The 19,835-nt window shown below is 34.5% G+C and overlaps 1 protein-coding gene across 1 annotated transcript in view; it reads left to right on the forward strand.

Annotated features, from left to right (window-relative positions):
- Positions 1-19,835, forward strand: part of LOC139086830 (protein amalgam-like) — a 63,433-nt gene that overhangs the window by 24,709 nt on the left and 18,889 nt on the right. Inside the window, exons 3-5 of the mRNA XM_070635439.1 lie at positions 4,687-4,809; positions 4,953-5,153; positions 12,041-12,181. Of these exons, the coding sequence (XP_070491540.1) occupies positions 4,687-4,809; positions 4,953-5,153; positions 12,041-12,181 (465 nt within the window). The remainder of the gene's footprint in view (positions 1-4,686; positions 4,810-4,952; positions 5,154-12,040; positions 12,182-19,835) is intronic.

The raw sequence follows: 19,835 nt of genomic DNA on the forward strand, positions 1-19,835 counted from the left end.
TATACACTCTGTTGTTGATGAATGCTCATATTTGTTTCATTGGAAACAGCTTATGAAGTTGGGAATGTATGACTGTGAACGCATAATGCTTGATGTTTGTGTTTAGGAATGATTCTTTTTAAGGTGTGGATTTGTGGGGTTTATAATTTGTAAGAAATAGGAATGAAAATGGGGTAGGGATGATGATGGGGTAAGTATGAGGATGTGGCAAGGATGAGAATGGAGCATGGATGAAGATGGGAAATGAATGAGGATGAGGAGGGATGAGGATGGGGCAGGAATGAGGATGGAACAGGGATGAGGATGGGGTAGGAATGAGCATGGGGATGAGGATGGGGAAAGGGAAGAGGATGGGGCAGGAATGAGGATGGAGCAGGGATGAGGATGGGGCAGGAATGAGAATGGAACAGGGATGAGGATGGGGCAGGGATGAGGAGGGACTGTTTTATTGGCTCAGCATCTACCTTATGATCTCGGATTTAAGAGATAAATTTTTGGAAAGGACTCATAAAGATAGTGAATACATAATATATGTTGCTTTACTAAGCGCCTAGCTTAGGGCCATTCACTTATTACAACGGGGTTCTAGGGTTCTAGGAGTGAGAGGGGTGTTTAAAACATTGATTTTTTGAGTTACCCAATAAGTGCGACCCCTTGACACATTCTCGTGATGAATATTGTCAGTTCAAGCCAAAAGAGTCGTACTTTAGAGAATTAGGGTTTTAAGCATATCCAGGTGGGTTTTAAGGGTCAAAACTCCCTTTTTAGACAAAGTTCTTCATTGTCCTATGGCTTTTTGGGACAAAAATACCAAACTAACCCCCTTACATCCCTTTTGACTCTCCTTAAATATCATTATAATTAGGGCACCATAGCCGACATTATCAGCAATAGACCAAATGAAATTTCAGCTTAAGATGCTTTAGCTGTGATTTTAAATAGAACATAATTCAGCAAACAAAAAAAATTCATTGAAAAATATTACTAAAAAAATTCACAAAGCTTTATACCAGACTGACATCAAAATGTTCATCTCCATATATTCCATAAAACATCCAGATTCAAAATGAAAGCAGCTTATATGAGCAGCACAAAAAAAACGAGAGAGATTCTGTTTGATGTATTCACAAAAGCATTGCGATAACTTAAAAATTTCAAATGAAAAAATATCATTCAAATGATCATTAAATACAGCATAAAAAAAGCGTAGGAATGAATTGCTTTTTATGAACCTAGCACAGCAGTGCCAGTCATTTAGTGTATATAAATTTTCATTTTTCGACATTAAAATTAAGCGAAAAGGCAATGCTGCTTCTTTTTTCTGTCTCACAGTCGACGTCTGTGGCTGTTGCATTGGATATAATAATAAATTCAATGATTTTATATTGAAATTATCAAGTGAGGAGCAAAATTTTGCAATTGCATTTGGCAATACAATTAATGATTCCTTTTTTTCCTGAAATATTTATAATATGGCATTATTCTCGTGCGGTATAATTTTCATTTAATTGCATTGAATTTTATTCACTTCATTGAGCAATTTGATATGGCATGAAACGATAGCTGCAAATCTACATGATATTATTGAAATGATATTCGATGTCGATTTTTCTTTTCATTTTTTTGTGGATTTTTCGAGACGATTTTTTTGGTGTGAATTTATGGGATGGAGGGTGTGGATTATCAAGGGGTATTAGGGGTAGAAGTCGTGATAAAATCAGCAATAGAGTCAGATGGAAGTCATTTTGTAGAAACCAAGGCTATACGGTGCATGATTCCAGTAAGTAAGGCAGAGCTCGACGTCGGCTCAAATTTTGTATCGAGTCGAGATGACCCAAGTCGATTTTTCCCAAATTTTCCACACAAAATTCTGGCTCTGATACTTGGTATAGGAGCGAATTCAGATATTTCTTGAGAAATTTTTTCGGAGGTGAGGAATATGAATCCTTTTTTCGGATGGTTGGATTGATCGGGCTAAAGATAAATGCTAAATTTTTTCCAGCACACTGGAAGAATCGAAAATATACTAAATTGATTAGTTGTCGTCCTAAATGGGCTAAACTCGTGAAAACTAAAACTGGCTAATTAGGGATAAACTGATCATTAAGAACGAGCTCATCCTAAAATTCAAACCCAAAACCCCCCAAAAAAGGTCCCAAAGTTAAATCCTCAATTTACCCAATTTAGTCCTTATGAGAATTCTCATAAAATTCCACGAAAACTTCCATCTCTCAAAAATTCCTCAATTTTCCCATATCTCCCCACAACATCAAACAACATTTCATTATACAAATGAAAATGAAAAGAAGGAAGTGGAAAGTTTTATTTTTCTGTTAACGAAATTTTTTGCTTCCCGCAAAGTGCTTTTCATAAACTTTCTGCTTTTTTTTCGACATCTTCATAACTTCTTCTTCGTCTTTTCCCTGCAGTCATAGGGAACAAGAAGTAAATTATTCAAGAATTTGAATGCATAAATAAGAAGTCTCAATTGCTAGTTAACAAAGATCAATTCCTTAAACGGAAATCTCACTCAATCTCGACTCAAATTTCCTTTTTTGTTTTTGCATTAGTGGAAAGGCAAAGGCAGGGATGTAGTTGGGTGATTTATCAAGTCTCTTTCAATTCATATACATGTATCCAGAATAGCACAATCGGTTAATCGGTTGATTCAGAGGTGAGCAACGTGTGTACTGCGGCATCATTGACACAATAGGCTTAATTGATCCAAAATCCTGTACCAGGCTGACGTAACACTGACATGATGCTGGATTTAAATCGAATCTGACACTAAGTCAGAGTCACGTCGGCCTGAGATCGGATTTTTATCGATTAACCGATTGACTGGTCCAAAATCCTGTACCAGACTGACTTAACTCTGGAATACTGTCCGATTTAAATCGAATCTGACAATAAGTAAGAGTCACGTCAGCCTGAGACTGGACTTTTAATGTAATATCGATTTACTGGTCCAGAATCCGGTACCAGACTGACTTAACATTGGCATAATTCCGGATTTAAATCGTGGTGACAAGTCAGAGTCTCTTAGGTCAGATACCAGATTTATGACCAATTTACCGATTTGTGCTTGGACAAAGGCCTACAAAGCGTCATACAATGGAATATTCAGCTTATGATTTGGCACTGATCATCAAAAACTAGTCCTGAGTCACTGTTTAACAAGCCTTACTGCCAATCACCCAAACTTTTCGATGACAAAACCTAATTTTCTTAACAATTTGCAGCAATTACCAAACAATTTGTCAATTAAAGATCAATTGACTCCCCAAAAGCCCACCCTGACTACCCCATCCCTTCCCCTACCTCCTGCGTTTCTGCTTTTGAATGCCTATTTTTCTATATGTTTGCTTTTTCATCCATTTCCTTCACATCTTCATCCTTCTCATTTTCTGTTATGTTTCTCTGATTACAATTAAGTGGGTTGAGTTTTGGAAATAAAGGCAAAAGTGGCAAAAAGTTTTGTAATTAAAGAAGGGAAAAAAAAATTTCCCGAGTATATCGAAAAAGTTTTTGATTTCGTTCTAAATATGTGTTGATTAGGAATTGAGCGCCGTGAAGTATGACGAAGTATGAGAAGAAAAATTTGTCGAGAAGTCATGAATGAATTGAAAAAAGTTTTTTGGGAATTGGGGATGAATTTATTGGTTTTTCTCTTTGTGAATTTGATTTTGAACTAATTGGTTTTGAGGTTATTTGACGAGTTTATGACAAGTTAAATACCAGGAAATTATAAATTAGGTCATAAACACAACTGTTGGGCATAGAGTTGTTTTATATGTTGCGCAACTGTTGTGTAAGGAATCATTTTATATGTTGCGCAACTGTTGAATAGAGACAAATTTCATATGGCAAGCAACTGTTGTGCAAAGAGTAATTTTTGACTTGCAATTGTTGCTAACATGACGCGTTGATGCTACTTAAGCAACAATTTTATCTGACGTGCAACTGTTGCACAGGTTATAATTTAATATGGTGAGCACGTGTTGTGATGTGAACATTTTAATCAAGAATGCAACTGTTGTTTTTGAAAAAACTTTCAATAATGCACAACTTTGGCGGAAGGAATAGTTTTTGTTTGATGTTCAACTGTTGAGAAAAGAACAATTTAAAGCAATACAAGCAACTGTTGAATTGGGAATAATTCTATATGGCACACAACTGTTGTATGGAAAATAATTTTATGTGGTGCGCAACTGTTGTGCCAAGAACATTTTGTTGGAAACAAAACTGTTGTACATAGAATAATTCAAATCGAGCTGTTATTTAAGCTACAATTTTAAGTGACGGGCAAATGTTGTGTTTTTTTAGTAATTTCATATGGCGAGCAATTGTTGTATGGATACTTAATTCGTATGACAAGCAACTGTTGCATGGATACTTATTTTGTATGACAAGCAACTGTTGTATGGTGAATAGATTTATATGGCAAGCAACTGTACGGAGAATCATATCATCAATTTAATAAAACATCAAATACTTTCAAAAATCCATTCAATTCCTAATTAGGAACAAAATCACAGACCATTAACCAAAATTATCTAAATACAGCCAACAACCCCCAAAACACAGCTATTAATAGAACTTTTTTTTATATGCATCCTCAATACTAATATACGTTCAATTTTTTCTCATCTTCTATTTCTCCATCCTTCTCTAATCTCTTTCCAGCTTTAGTCGCTAGTCAGGTACTAAATAATAAAAATAATGAGCCTATGTTTATATCGAGGTCAGAAGCTTTCAAATTTGCTGTCGGTGATACGATAACATTGCCATGTGAGGTCACGCATCCTGGTAAGTAACTTTATATCCACTGTGTCGTATGCTGTCCATATGTATATAATCAAGTCATACGACATGGACATAAATTAAGTTCAAATAAAAGGAAATCCCCACAAATATTTATGTACTGTAACTTTTTATCTCTATTTATACAGGCTCATACATGCTGGCATGGAAGCGTGGCATAGCAATATTAACAGTAGGCCAAGTTAAAGTCAGCCCAGATCCTAGAGTAAGATTAGTTAATGGAAATACTTTACAAATCCGTGATGCTGTACCATCAGATGCTGGAGATTATATTTGTCAAATTGCCTCGTTTGAGCCACAAGAGATAACGCATCATGTGGAGATCTTAAGTAAGAATAACTTACATGTTGACTCTATTTCGACTATGAATTGAGAATGCCTAAAGGAACCGACAGACTTTAATTTATTGCGTCGATAAATATCAATTATTCTTTCAACACATCATGTACATGTGTGTGGACGTTAAGACATGAGGAATCATTAGTGAGACTTATTATTATTAATGGAAATGGAAAGTCATAATTGATATTTTTATGATGCCGACGAAATTGAAAATGAGCATTTTTCATCTTCGACTTCTTCTTGTTGTTCCTTTGAGTACAGCTTATAGCCATTAACGTTAATGATTTGAGTTTTTTTTTATTCTGCCGGGGGGCAATTAGGCTTTGAAGTTATTTTTTGATCTATTTTTACTGCTTGCGCTTGTATTAATTGACCTTGCCGATGGGAAATTAATTTTAGATGAATATTTTGCTAGAAAATTTCCATAATTAAAATTGCGTTCAATTATTCAGCTTTAAAGTCGATAAAATATAGCTCAACAAATTTGTGTACATAGAAATCCATCAAAATATGGCTAAAAAACTGACAAACTTGTCAATCGATCCAACTCACAGAAAAATAAACCAAATTTTCCATTTGGGGTTGTTTGTTGGGTACGTAACGCAGGAAATTTACATTATGTAGCCCTTAACCCCGCAATTCCTTCGTAGCAACAGTTTAATCCTCTTTTTCAGAGCTCGAAGGAATCGAGTCGACTCGAGTCGAACAACTGGATGATCTGATCCATGTGTAATGTCTATGTCTATGGCTTAGTCCATGATCTGATGGGTAATGTCTAATTACCCTAACAGACAAGCTATAAGCTCACTAAAACTGAACATCCTCAATTATATTGATTAAGTGCACTCATGAACATGCTCATTTAGGTGAGTATGCTCATTGTTTGTTGAGTTACAAGGATGATTACTGACATCCGGATGTGTCTGACATCCGACTCGAGTTGTTCCCTACTCCCTGCTCCCTGCATCCTGTTCCCTGCTCCTTGTTCCCTGATTCCTACTCCCTGCTCCCTCCAACCTGTTCCCTGCTCCCTGCTCCCTGCTCACTTCTCCTTACTCCCTACTCCCTGTATCCCTAATCCCTACTCCCTACTCCCTGTATCCCTAATCCCTACTTCCTGTATCCTCCTCCTTCTAAGAAGACGTTACCTAACATACAAACAACCCCCCAATTTCCTCCAAAAAACCAATCATGTTTGCTCAACTCAACGCTCATAAAACTCTACATATATGACCTTTTTTTTCAGTATATTCTCTCGATTATGGGCTCATACTTATCAATATTATACAGTCGATCAAATGTGTCCCAAACATATATGTGTACATATACACACATAGATAAAAGTTGATTGACATTTTAATATGAAAAAAAAAAGAAATCACCCCAGACGTTCATCGTCGGAAATCGATGAATAAAATTTATACAAATCATAAGGCATGCAAAATCCTCATAAAGAAGATTATCGACATATCGAGAGATGCTTTAAGCTGCGTCGTATGATTTAGTGTGTGCTGAAATACTGTTTGTATCTTTTTTGTGAAATTATTCACAGCTATTGTAGTAGTTTTTAATGCTTAGTCAGGTGATTATTGTGTTTGGACAGAGATTTTTAGAGTTGTAGGTTTTTAAGGTTGATGATTTGGGGATTGTTTATGGTTTGAAGTAAATTAAGTTTTCCCAAGTGGACAATTGGGTGTTCTGACTGTCTAATGTCAAGATACCCGAGCAGACAAGGATTATATCCAAGATTAGGCTCACAAAATTGACCATTCTCAATTATATTGATTGAATATGCTCATAAGGATGCTCAGTTAAGTGATTATGCTTATTAGGATGCTCATTTAAGTGATTATACTCATTTGAATGCTCATTTAAGTAAGTATACTCATTGTCTGTTAGGATCAGCGTTGCAATCTGTAAAAGCTCACCTTTTGACACAACCTGCCACCTCTACACGTCACAGGTACGTCTTATCACAACTCTAGCTAGAGTTACAACGATGACCACTAACATCCGGATGTGATTCTATTGACATTGGCTAGACAAACCACCTAGTTGTTCATCCGAGCTTTCATTGATCAACGTTCCTTCAAAACAAGCTTATTCTGAAACTTTTGTCATCAAATTTCCATTCCAAAATGACAAAAATCTTCAGATTCAACTTGAATGACGTTTTGGGGTCGTTCTTAAATTACGTACCACTGAAAATAGTCAATTCCTTCCTTCCTGCAACTTATAAATTCAGACATAATTTTCCACATCCTAACATCCAAAATGACCCCTCAGTCTACATCCAAGCTAAACTTTTTCACAAAAAAATAAAGTATTAAAAAAAATTTCTCCAGTTCCAACTTCCTGTGCAAATAATTTTCCTTTGATTCATTCAAATTCATCAAGCGTATCCAGCAAATTTATGTAAAGTGGAGAAAAAAACTTGAACAACTGAAAAATATCTGACTTACTTCAGCAAGAATAGAGCAATGGAGAGATGGAAAAAATGACATGAAAATTTTACGTACCGTAAAATGAATATTCACAAGATGTACATTCCATGACTCGTCATTTTTTTTTTGTGTTTTAAATTTGTCCTTGTGATAGTTGTGGAATGGATTTTTTTGGGGATAATGCGATTGAGCTATAAGGATTAGATTTGACTAAGAGGATTAGGTCCTGTTGGGGTTTTCCGAAGTCACGAGACTACCTGAGAAGTCTTGGCTTCAGTCTCAGATCCCGGAGTTTTAAGCTCTTCTTTAGTGCTGGAACCATGCTACGATGCGAAACTTAGTCCTAACATGCAAGCATATTTTCAATGAGCAGCTAAGTACCAATTCCCGGAGCTCGATTTCAGCTCTTCTTTAGCTCTTCTATCGTGTTGGAATCATGCTCCAATGTGAAGCCTAGCCCTAACATACAAGCATATGTCAATCATATGCATCTTACGGTAACTATTGTACATGCTCATGTAACCAATGAGTCATGTAACATATGAGCATATGCTTAATAGGCATCTTACGGTAACTAGTGATTGGTTACATGACTCACATAAGCATGCTCAATAGTTACCATAAGGTACTTACTGAGCATATGAATTGTATATTAGTGAAGGTTACTACAAAAGGCTTTCCATCAGACTCTATTACTGACCTTATCACAAACCTTGGACAATTCAGAGCTTGTAGCTCTTATTTATAGCTTAGAGTCAATTCAGAGCTGCTGAAAAAATGACTAGTTGTAAGCTATTAGACTAATTCATGTTATAAAAGTCGGTACTCGAGATTTTCAGGGATTGAGGAACTATTTAGAGATGAAAATTTAAGTGAGCATTGTGCTACACTCTCTAGCAACTCCTGATAACTCAGTAGAGCTCAGTGTGTAAGAACACTTGACATGTAATTAAGAGGTCGTAGGTTCGAGTCCTAAACGAGCTATGCTGAAGGAATATGCAGTTTTCTGTAGAGCCTTAGTTGTAGAAAGAGTCGGAACACTATTATTTCCGAAGTCAAACTACCAGCTGCCCTTAGTTACAGTGTTCCCTTTTGTACATCCAATATCACCTCTCGACTTTACATCTCCCATAAAATTCAGCAAAATTTTCAATTTTAAAATTCGACGAAAAATTTAAGTTTAAAAAAAAATCTCTGATTTCATTTCAAAGCTCCCACAACAATTCCTAAAATGTCATCGCATCCCTATACAAATTATAAAAGATTCCCAGAAGGAATCCACACAAAATTCTTGTAAGAATTCAAAGAAGATAGAGACATTCATGCTACAATCTACATAGAAATGAGCAAAAAATATTTGTTGAAGTCTTACTTTAAAATATTTACACAAACATTTACCCAAAAGCTTTCATCAACGGATGGAGACGACTCTATACGTATATATACATATATTGTGATGAGCTTAGACTTGAAACATTACAAAAAATGGGGAGAATAAGAAGTTATTCATTTCCTTTTCATTGCTTGAAATGAAATATTTATTTCCGTCTTTGATTGCATTGAGTCTGTCTCCTTCTGTTTTTTATATCTTCTTATTTTTCAACATTGAAATTCAATTCATTTGTTCTTATTCGTCAAGATTTCTGTTCCTTCATGTTTCTCACGAGTAATTATTCTTCCGTGAATATTCATTCAATTTTTCATGGTCGAATGGACGTTCTGCTCCTTTTTTAAATTTGAATCTAGATTCATTTCATTTAAATATTGAGAAGCTTGGGGTGATTTTGATGTAAAAATTGATAAATTTTTATGTTTTATTGGGATATGGAAGTGAATTGACCTTTTTCAAGGACTAAGGATCGTTCGGCTAGTTATTTTGACATCAATTTACCTCTTAGAATTTTGAAAACAACTTAAAATTGTCTGAAACTTCATTTAAGTGAGCTGGATCATTGACATTGGATTAAGTTTTCAGTTTTTTGGAGGATTTCTCACTTGGAATGTTTGAGGAATAATTTCTATTCACTGAAAGCATTTTTGGACAAAATAAGAGTAAATTATTGAACTTCAGTCCGGAGCAAGCAACTTCGCTGATTATTATTTTTGAATCTCTCACTTGGAAAGTTCATAAATCGATTACTATTCACTGAAAGCATTAAGAGACAAAGTTTGACTATTTTATTGAATTTTAGCCCGGAGCAAGCAACTTTGGAGATTTTCATTTGGATCTATCACTTCGAAACTTTACAGCTTAAACGCTACTACATGAAAATATTAAGAGACAAATTAAGGCTATTGTATTAAATTTCAGTCCGGAGCAAGCAACTTTGGAGAACTTTTATTCAATCTGTTCATTAAAAGTCTACAAAAATCAGCATTTAAATTTAAGAGGTTAGAACATTCAAATTGTTTTTAGAGCTTTGTTGATGATGCTCTTTTGCTGAATATCTCAACCTAAACTTAAACTTCATATTTCTTCACGTAACAAGTTTACTTGTTAGAAAATATTGAAGTCTTGAAGGTTAAAAGGGTAAAATATTCATATTTCTTGTTATATAACAAACAATCGTTTACCAAGGCATTGTACTTTGTTATCAAATAAACTAGCTTCCATTACACCAGTGTTGTCTAACCTTTTTTGTGTCACGGCACACTTTTGTGTTAAGAAAAGACTGAAATTGCATACGAAATGTGGTTTATGGCTCACAAGTGTGTCACGGCACGCCTTGGTGATAATCCTTGACTAAAATCGCACTCGGCATTTGGTTCATGGCATTTATGGCTCACCATTGTGCCACAGCACACAGTTTCAACAACACTGCATTATTTTACGTTAAAATCAAGTGTGTATAATTGAATAACAAGAACACTAATGAAATTCAATATTCAATGAGCTTCTTATCCATGAATTATACAATGCTTTTTATCTTAATTACATAAAAGCAATAAATTAATCCATATCAAACCCAGCATAACACGCAAAAAAAAAGTGTGAGGAAAAATATTTCATGAAATTTGTTTACTTTCTTCTTTGTTTTTACGCTATTGAGGAAGAAGAAGAAAGAAAAAAAAAAACGACGATGCGAAGAATAAGAAAAATGAGAGGAATGGGAAGGACGACTGAGTGATAAACAAACACATCCCAAATGTCTCTCGATTGTTGCTCTTATTTTTTTGTCTCTCCTTTTTTTACACATCGAATGCATCACTAAACTTTAAGATATGCCGTACAATCTATAAAAGAACAAAAGAAGACGACAAAAATCAGTGAAGGAAGAGGGAAAAATTTTGCTCGTCTTTTTTGTTTTTAGCCGATTTGGCGGATTTTTTTGTACGAAATGAAGAATTATTTGTGGCTACATTCTGTCTGGGTTGAAAAAACGATGATATTTTGTCGATATTGGAGGTATTTGTGCTGTGAAAGTGATTTGTTGGGTAATTTTTAAGGGACATTTTGAGGTTAAAATATTTAAAGTTTATATTTTAATAGTTTTACTGTACCAGATGAGCTTAAATTCTCAAATCTTGCTTGCTCCGGGCTGAAATTCAAGAATATGTTCATAATTTGTCTATTAATGCTTTTAGCGAAGTGGAGTTGATCTCCAAAAGCTGTAATTGGAGAATACTTCAAAAAATTAAATTCCTAATTCAACTTCAATGATTCACAATTTTTAAATATGGCCAAACTTTATATTTATGCACGTAATTGCGGATAAAATCATATTTTGAGTATTTTTTATGAGAATTTTGAGGTTAAAATATTTAAAGTTAGTACTTTAAGAGTTATACATTACCAAATGATACCAAATTCTCAAATCGTGCTTGCTCCGGGCTAAAATTTAAGAACAAAATAAAATTTTGTCTATTAATGCTTCCTAATTAGTGTAATCGATCTTCAAAAGTCGTAAGTGGAAGATCCTTCAAAAAACTAAATACCTAATCCAAAGTCAATGATCCACAACTTTTAAAATTACCAAACTCTACATTTACAGACGTAAAAGCGCTGTCCAAACAAGTTAACATACTTTTTTGTTACAAAACTTAATTTGATAGTACGTCACAAACATTTTGCCTTACTCATAAGAAAGCTAGAGATAATGGAGATAGAAAATCGTCTGTCAGTTTTGCCTACGTTCTGTAGTAGATTTTATAACGTAAACTGAATATGAACGAGGAGAAAAAAAGAAAGAAGAAGTGAAATAAAGTTTCTCTGTACTGAAAAAAAGGAAATAATGGGAAAAATACAGCCTTTTGCGCGTCATGAAAAGAAAGCTTTCCTTGGAAAAAATTGTCATAAACAAGAATTTTTTTCGCTCTCAATTTACGTCGGATAGAATTTAAAGTTTCTTCCCTTTTTTTATATCCCCCATTTTAATTTAATGCTTTGTGCCTTTTTTATCTTTCTTCTTCTTCTACCCACAATATCCTAGTACCAGCAAAAATTTCTCATGTCACATCTGGGGGACATTTGCAAGTGAAAAAGGGATCACCAGTACGACTAGAGTGCTCAGCTACCGGCAATCCAATGCCAAACATCACATGGACGAGGAAAAATAATTTACTTCCGAATGGTAAGTACGATTGGCAAGTAGATGTAGAAATTGAAAATTGGGAAGGATTAGACACTTTATTAAGGAATTATGGTTGATTATTGATGGGAATTTATCGTAAATTTGTGAAATTTCAGCTGTTTTTGAATCTAAATCAGACTTTGGAAGTGCTTGACAAGCATTGAATCTAATGGCCATCAGTGCCCACGCCTGTTGAACATAATACATCTCTCCTTTAGCTTTATCAAGATTCATTTTACTCAGTCCACATGCCATGCACCACCACCTCATGCCATCTGTCCTTATATCTTCATACATTCAACCCAGAGTTGTTAAACAGGCACCTGTGACAGGCGAAAACCGTACAAATTCTTGATAATTTGTATGGATTTGTAAGAAAAACCATATAAATTACCAAGAATTTGTACGATTTTTGCCTGTCACAGGCACCTGTTTTACAACTCTGATTCAACCACCTTTCATTTCCTTCATTTTACCCATCGACCATCCTAAATGTATAAATATTTGCCTTTTTTCTTTTCCTTACTTCTTTTGTGCTGGCCAAAAAGATTTTTTTTTTTGTGGAAAAATAGCAAAAATTGAGATTTTTTCTTTTGCCTGCCTCTCCACTCTTATTTACTTACTGACCATGCATGAATCTTTAACACATACATATAAATAACGTGATCATTGTTTGATATACATGAACAGAGAGACTGTATTTATGTGAGTGCTGATTGTGTCACACACTGGACCATTTTCAAAGGCGGAAATGAAAGTGCTTACTAAAATTGAGTTGTTCGTTTGCTTAGTTCTGCCTAGTCATCAGGACTTGTTTGTGATTTTTTTTTCTTCTTTGTGTGCTTGTTCTACATTCTTGTTGAGTGTGGATGGTGATTGAAAATTTAATGGCAGAAAAATTGAATTTTTATGGATGGTCTTTAGTCCTTTCTGCTATATTTGAAGGTTTTGGTTAATCTTTAGCCCTAATAACATAAGTTGGTCTTAGTTAATAATTCCTGTCAGCGTCTTGAAATTCTCATTGCGAAGAGTGGGAAGCTCAATTCATTGTTCAAATTGGATAATCTATCAAGATCCAGTCCCAAGCTGGCGTGACTGTGATATTGTGCTGGATTTGGTTTACATCTGACAACATGACTACGTAACTCTGATAGGAAACCATGCCAAGATTACAGTCATGTATAGTCACACATGGTGGCGTGACTCTGGCATGAATTTGCCCATTACCATGTCATCATGACTCTGTCCGTGACTATGACCCTTGCACGGTTTCTGGTCGGAGTCACACCGTCGTAATGTCAAATGTTAACCTAATCCTACATCAAATCAGAGTCACGCCAGTCTGGTGCTGGATTTTTGATTGACTTTCCGATTTGAATAAGGAGTTAAGGTTCCTGGTGCTGAACCGTGAAAATTACAAAACGCTTACTGAACGGCTCAGCGATTTTGATCAATCATAGGATCTAGCCGATTTGTAGTATTCAGGTAAATGTCAAATAGCATGATGCAGCAAAAGTGCCTTGATAGCTCATTTAACAAGTTGCAGGTCATGAAGAATTGTGTTGAATTTGAGCTCCAAAGTTCGAATCCCATCATTAGACTCGTGATTTTAGTGAAGCTTAATTCCTTTGCTTCTGAAGTGAAGCACTTAACTAACTTCATCCTGATTGTCGACATCAAATCTAACTTTTCATACCGTTTCCATTTCAACTTGTTATATTTTACCTTCTGCTTCTTATTTCATCATCAAAATCAAATTTCACGTCCTAGAAATTTCAAAAACTATTTTATATCACAGACATTTTCTACCAACAAAATTTCCCACAATTCTCCCACAGTGCAACGTCCTCTGAACAGTAAATGAAGCTTCTCCAAACCGACACCTGAGAGTAAACAACTAAATCTCAAGCTTTCCACTTTTACTTCAACTCAGTTCTTCTTTTTCACTTCGTCTATAATTTTGTGTCCCCTTTTATCGTATTTTTTTCTTTGCACCATCCACAAGAAGGTAAAGAACCGAGGAATAATGTGTTCGTGCAAAAATCTCTATAATCATACTTTTCACCTAACAATATTGTGTCGAGTAGCTGACATCCAACGATATGAAGTGTGTAAGTGTAATATGAGAATAACAAATATAAGAATCAGGTCAAGCGTATATTTATTATTTTGTATATTTTTTCCCATCCTACATCTCATCCTCATCTTCAGTTCCATTCTTGGTCTTATTTTATAATGAAATACAACAAATTAAAAACGACTTATCTCTCACTTAAGGTTACCACTATGGATGTTTATATTTGTACTTAATCTTATATGTTATGAGTTTCATATAACAATAGGATTTTGGGGTGTGTGTTAAAGGAATGTGACATGAAATGGATTACATTCTTATGAAAAATTTTCCAATGAATGTTAACAATAAGCAACAGGAGATTATTATGGATATGGATAGTTTGTAAGTTTATTTTCTATTGGGATGTGTTGGTATGGAAATGTTTTCTGTTGTGTGTTACTTGATTGGATGCTGTGAACCAGAAAATATGGAAATATGACACATGCTTTGTTTCTTATGGAGATGAACTCATGTTGAAGGATGTCAATTAAGGATGACTGTGCTGGAATACACGTTGTTTAGGTCAGATGTTAATTTTGGCTAGTCAGGATGTCTGGAGGGACTAAAATCCTGTTTGGTACTGTGTCAGATGAGTTGCTAAAGACTAGCTTAGATTTGGTTTGACTCAGGAATACAGCCTAGACACACAATTTGGTACAGAGCTCGAGGTTAAGTCGAATCGGTTTATTCCAATCGATTTCAAGTTCTAGAGACGCTGTAGCTTGATTTTGGAGAAAGAATGAACAAATACGTGTAAAATTGACTCAAACTAGTACAGCACAGCTTGTTTACTTCGGCACAAGTACGTTCCTAAGGGCATCGACTCTTTACCAAAGGTTCATGATCCCGAGACCGACACTTTTCGAATAGTCTCGACAATTTGTCAAGACCGAGACGACGACAACTCCTACACTTCATCCGACTCTAATAGAACTGCCTTCCAGCTCACGATTGAGTCAGTCTTCACTATACCACACACTCACAAATCAAAAACCCTTCAACAACCCATAAAATCATCTCCACAAATGTTCAAACTAAATACCAAGAAATTTCATTAAATCAATTCCATAAAAGTTCTCATTCTTATTTCACATCATATAAAGTATGTAAAGTAAAATATCATATGACACGTTTCAAGATGAAATCTGAGTTATGCTTGTGGCTGCATGCATCATTTTACACCATATCAAAGTTTATTTCGTTTGAAACTTGAGACTAATTTATATGCATTATTAAGTTTTGTTTAGTTTTTTGATGTGTTTTGAAGGGTGTTTTTATGATTGTTAGGGGTTGGTTTGCTTATTGTGTAGCATAAAATAGAACAAATGGGTTATTCGGTCATAAATCTGGCTCTAGACACGGCTGACTTTGCCTTGATGAGGAGATCGATTTAAATCCGGCAACATACCAGAGTCACGACAGTCTGTTGCTGAATATTGGATCATTTGGACGACTTCTGTTATTCGGGTATCAATTTTCTTACTTATTGGAACGAGTAATTAAGCCTAGACATCGAATATTACATTTATTGCCGCTATTATTTTTGCTATTCGTTCATTGAACTTCATCTAATATTGCAGGACTTTCATGTTGATTTCCTTGAAATTCTCGTCCATTTTTGCCATCAGAAAAGTCTTTAAAATTGCAGATGCTGTCAAATTTTCACCTGTTTTCCTCAAATGTTCATAAATTCCATACGTTCCATATTTCTACAAGACTTCAAAAAACGAAATAAAAATATTTGCAGCCACAACCATATGCTATTGACTTATCTTATTTTTACATGCTCAAATTATTTTTAATAGCTTTGATTTGTTGAAATAAATATTGCGATTAACGACTGAGTACTGCGTATTGAATGTGATCTTGAGGTTATCTAATAATATATAGAGAGAATGTCGAGAGTAAGTCCTCGTGTTAGATGATTAAGAATTATTTTTGAGAAATTGGATTTAATTTGTAACAGAATCAATGAATCTGTAGTGTGTTGTTTTGCAGTTAAAAACAGTTGATACTCTTGCAAATTTAAGAATTTTGTCCCAAAAAGAGGTATAGGGGAATACGCCCCTGATGATGAAGTTGTTCAGATCGGACAATAGCCGCGTGGAAGATTTTTTTTTTACTGCAACTTTAAATTTAAATTTTCACCTTTTTAAAGTAGCCGTTCCTATTAGGAGCTACGATTTCAACAAAAGATCTTCAATTTGACTCTGTTGCTGACTCTGTCACCTTTTTTGTAAAAATATCTGGACGTTAAGCTGACATTCTTTCATCACTTCTCTACGTCAACTAGCTTTTAGAGTTCCTTTATCGCCCTTTCTCTTGCACATTTCAACCGAATGTGGTGAGATAAACTTGTGTTTCTGTTCCAGTAATGACATTTTTCTTTCAAAGTGCATATCCTATCCAGCCGTACATCAAGAGCATTGCATAATAATGTGAACAACCCCTTGCCACGTGGAAGTTTTCTTCATTTTTTAAAATTAATAAATTGAAAGGATTGAAAAACTAAAAACTTCTTTGCGAACTACTTTCAAAAACTAGAAGAAGCACAAAAACTTTATCTACATCAATAAATCTAATTTCAATATTCAACATACTTCATAAAATAAAAGTAAGAAACCCCCTTCAAGAGAAGACATAAGAAACAAAATTAAACCAATTTAGTTGATCTTCATTATTCACAATTGCCACTTAGTGTTGTTCATGAAAATAGATAAATTGAAAAACAAAAAACTTTTGCTACTGATATACATAAAATGATAGTTTGAGAGATGAGACACGCAACAACGATAAAAATGGATGAGAAGTAAAAGAGATTTTTAATTAAAAATTTATTACAAGACTGATAATGTTTCAACAATATCTATCTCTTGTTCATTCATTTAACAGCTGCTCAGGTTCTCAACATTGACAATGTTTTTCAAAAAAAATAAATTTATTGATATAATATTTTCATCGTCTGTTAGTTGCTGTGATATTTGGAATGGGATGAAATATTTATAATCTTAATCTATGTGGTTTTTGGATTAAGAAGTTTTGTTTGAGATTCTTGTAATATGGAGTTAAAGATTAGGGAAAGTAATATTGAGAATTTGTAAAGATTTAATGCTAGGCTATTTAAACTGGATTAAGGTTGCCAAGAGATTGGATATAATAAACATTTGAAACGACCCTGTAGAAGGCGGTCAAATGCGATAGGTCCGATCTATGGAAGATGGTCACCCTGCGGAAGGTGAACTATTAAGCAGGAAAAACCGACTTTTGACAACTATGCTCTAATTCTCTTGATTCTCCCTAATGTACAAAAATTTATATTGAATTTCCTGCTCCAGTCTAGCGCTTTAATGGTTACGTTCTATCAGGAAATTAGCAAGACCCCTTGGCGCCACGGGGTAAATGATTCAAATAATCCACATTCTTTGTCTTTCAAGATTTAACTTTTTAATTGAAATTTGATGCTGAATTGAGTTATTAGAGTAAGTGACTCAAAACCAGAAATTGAACACAAGTATCCTGAAGCACACGTGTACCATGAAAATGTCCTTGGTATTGTACGTCACCAAATATAAGGATGAGGATGCTGAACGTAATATCCTTGATTTATCTGAATTAGATAATTGATAGAAGAAAATGCTGGAATCTTGAAACACCCTATTAGCATACGTCCTAGGCGTCTGCCTATGTTAGAGTATCTTTAAATGATGTACAGTAGTGTACTGACTTCCAAGAGAATTCTCTAGTATTCTCGTCTTTATTACTGTGTTAGCTCCCAATCAAGTGGTCAAATCGACTCCTTTCCCCATCCTCTTATAAATTTCTGCCTACAATTCTGCTACCAATGCTTAATTAAGTACGATCAGACCTCTTTAATCAGTTTTCTTCTTACAACCGAGATATTGAGCTATTATTGACGATTCTTTAACTCTAGTAGATTAATAATAATAGAATAAAGATAAAAGACACGAGTTAGTTCATCGTTAGATGTCGAATATAATCACACACCGAAAAATATTTATTTATCTACCTGCTCCATCAACTTTGACGATAAATAAATTGAAATTTATTGGTGTAGACAGTAAAGGAAAAATAAACAACCCACTTTGACGTCAAAAAAAATGTCATTGACAGATGAAAATAAAGCATCTATTGCCATTCATTGCGTAGGTACACACATATATAAAATCATTTATAATTAGGTATTTTTTTTTATATTCATTTGAACACAATTAAATTTTAATTAAACATGTTTTCGAATGTGAGGTTCTATCTCAACGTGAAGCTTGACGCGTTTTTAATTAGTTTCACATTCCGCAAATGAACATGTTGAATACAGAAACTTTTTTTCTCATTCACTTTATGTATGTACAAAATATTTTTCCATAAAATTATATTTTAGCTTAATTTGGCAAAGCTGATGCTTTGTCTGCCGAGGAAGTTCATTCGTCCTTTGGTTTGTCCATTATTTGGTATATCCGTAAGTCCATCTACTTTTCTATCTAATGGTCCGACACCATTTTATTTTGGTATTAAATTACAAATTCGTAAAAATCTGTAATTTTCTACTAGTATCAGCTAAGGAAGTCAGTTCTTATTGGAGAGTACAAAGTATTTAACCATACTTACAATACAAGTCAGAACCAAGCAAACAAACCAGCAAAGAAACTTCCTTACATTCAATCAGAACCATGTTAACAATTAAGCCAGAGTTATTCTAGCAATCTAGTCAGAAACTTACTTACAAGTCAGCCAGAACCGTGATAAAAATCTGGTCAAAACCTGGCTTACAAGTCATTCAGACACTTGTTAACATACCAGTCAGAGCCATGCTAATCAGCCATTCAAAATCATGCTAATAAGTCTGTCAAAGTCTAGCTAATATGTCGAACCCACGAGTCAAATGAAGATTGACTAGATTCAGATCTGTTGCTAACCACTCGGCTACAGAGTCATGCTTTACAAGTCACATGAACATTGCTAACAAGTCGATTAAAGCTAATCAGAACTTTGTAATACTAGTTCAAGTAAAAGATGACAATTGCTGACAGTAAATCGAGAAATTTACTCTTGTAAGTATATCCAAAACACTCAATGTAAGAAACCTTACAGATCAATTGTCATCTAAGGCTTCCTTCAGATGACGCCTAAAACTGGTTCTATCGCCTATTAATTTCCAATATCAAATGCTTCCTTCCTGGAGGTCTTTAGTTCAAAATTAATTGTTCTTAAAACACACCAAATGTTAAGTAGACTATATGCGTTTTAGTGCCACAAACTACCCACTGTTCATTACTAAATATATAAAATTTTGACTGAAAAAAGCATTATTTTAATGTTTCTCGATGGCATTTGTGTTGCTTATTATTTATGTGGATGCTGTGTATACATACATTTTTCGCTCATGTTCATCATTTTGTTTATGACACATCCATACAAATTTTATCAACACACAAAGAACGATGCATAAAAAATGTTCTATGGTAAAGTAATTTTGATTACACAACACAATTTCAATTAAACTCCTGTAGTTTCTATGTG

This window comes from Chironomus tepperi, unplaced genomic scaffold (genome assembly GCF_022539635.2).
Source record: "Chironomus tepperi strain 1889 unplaced genomic scaffold, CSIRO-AGI_Ctep_v1 contig_89, whole genome shotgun sequence".
NCBI lineage: Eukaryota > Metazoa > Arthropoda > Insecta > Diptera > Chironomidae > Chironomus > Chironomus tepperi.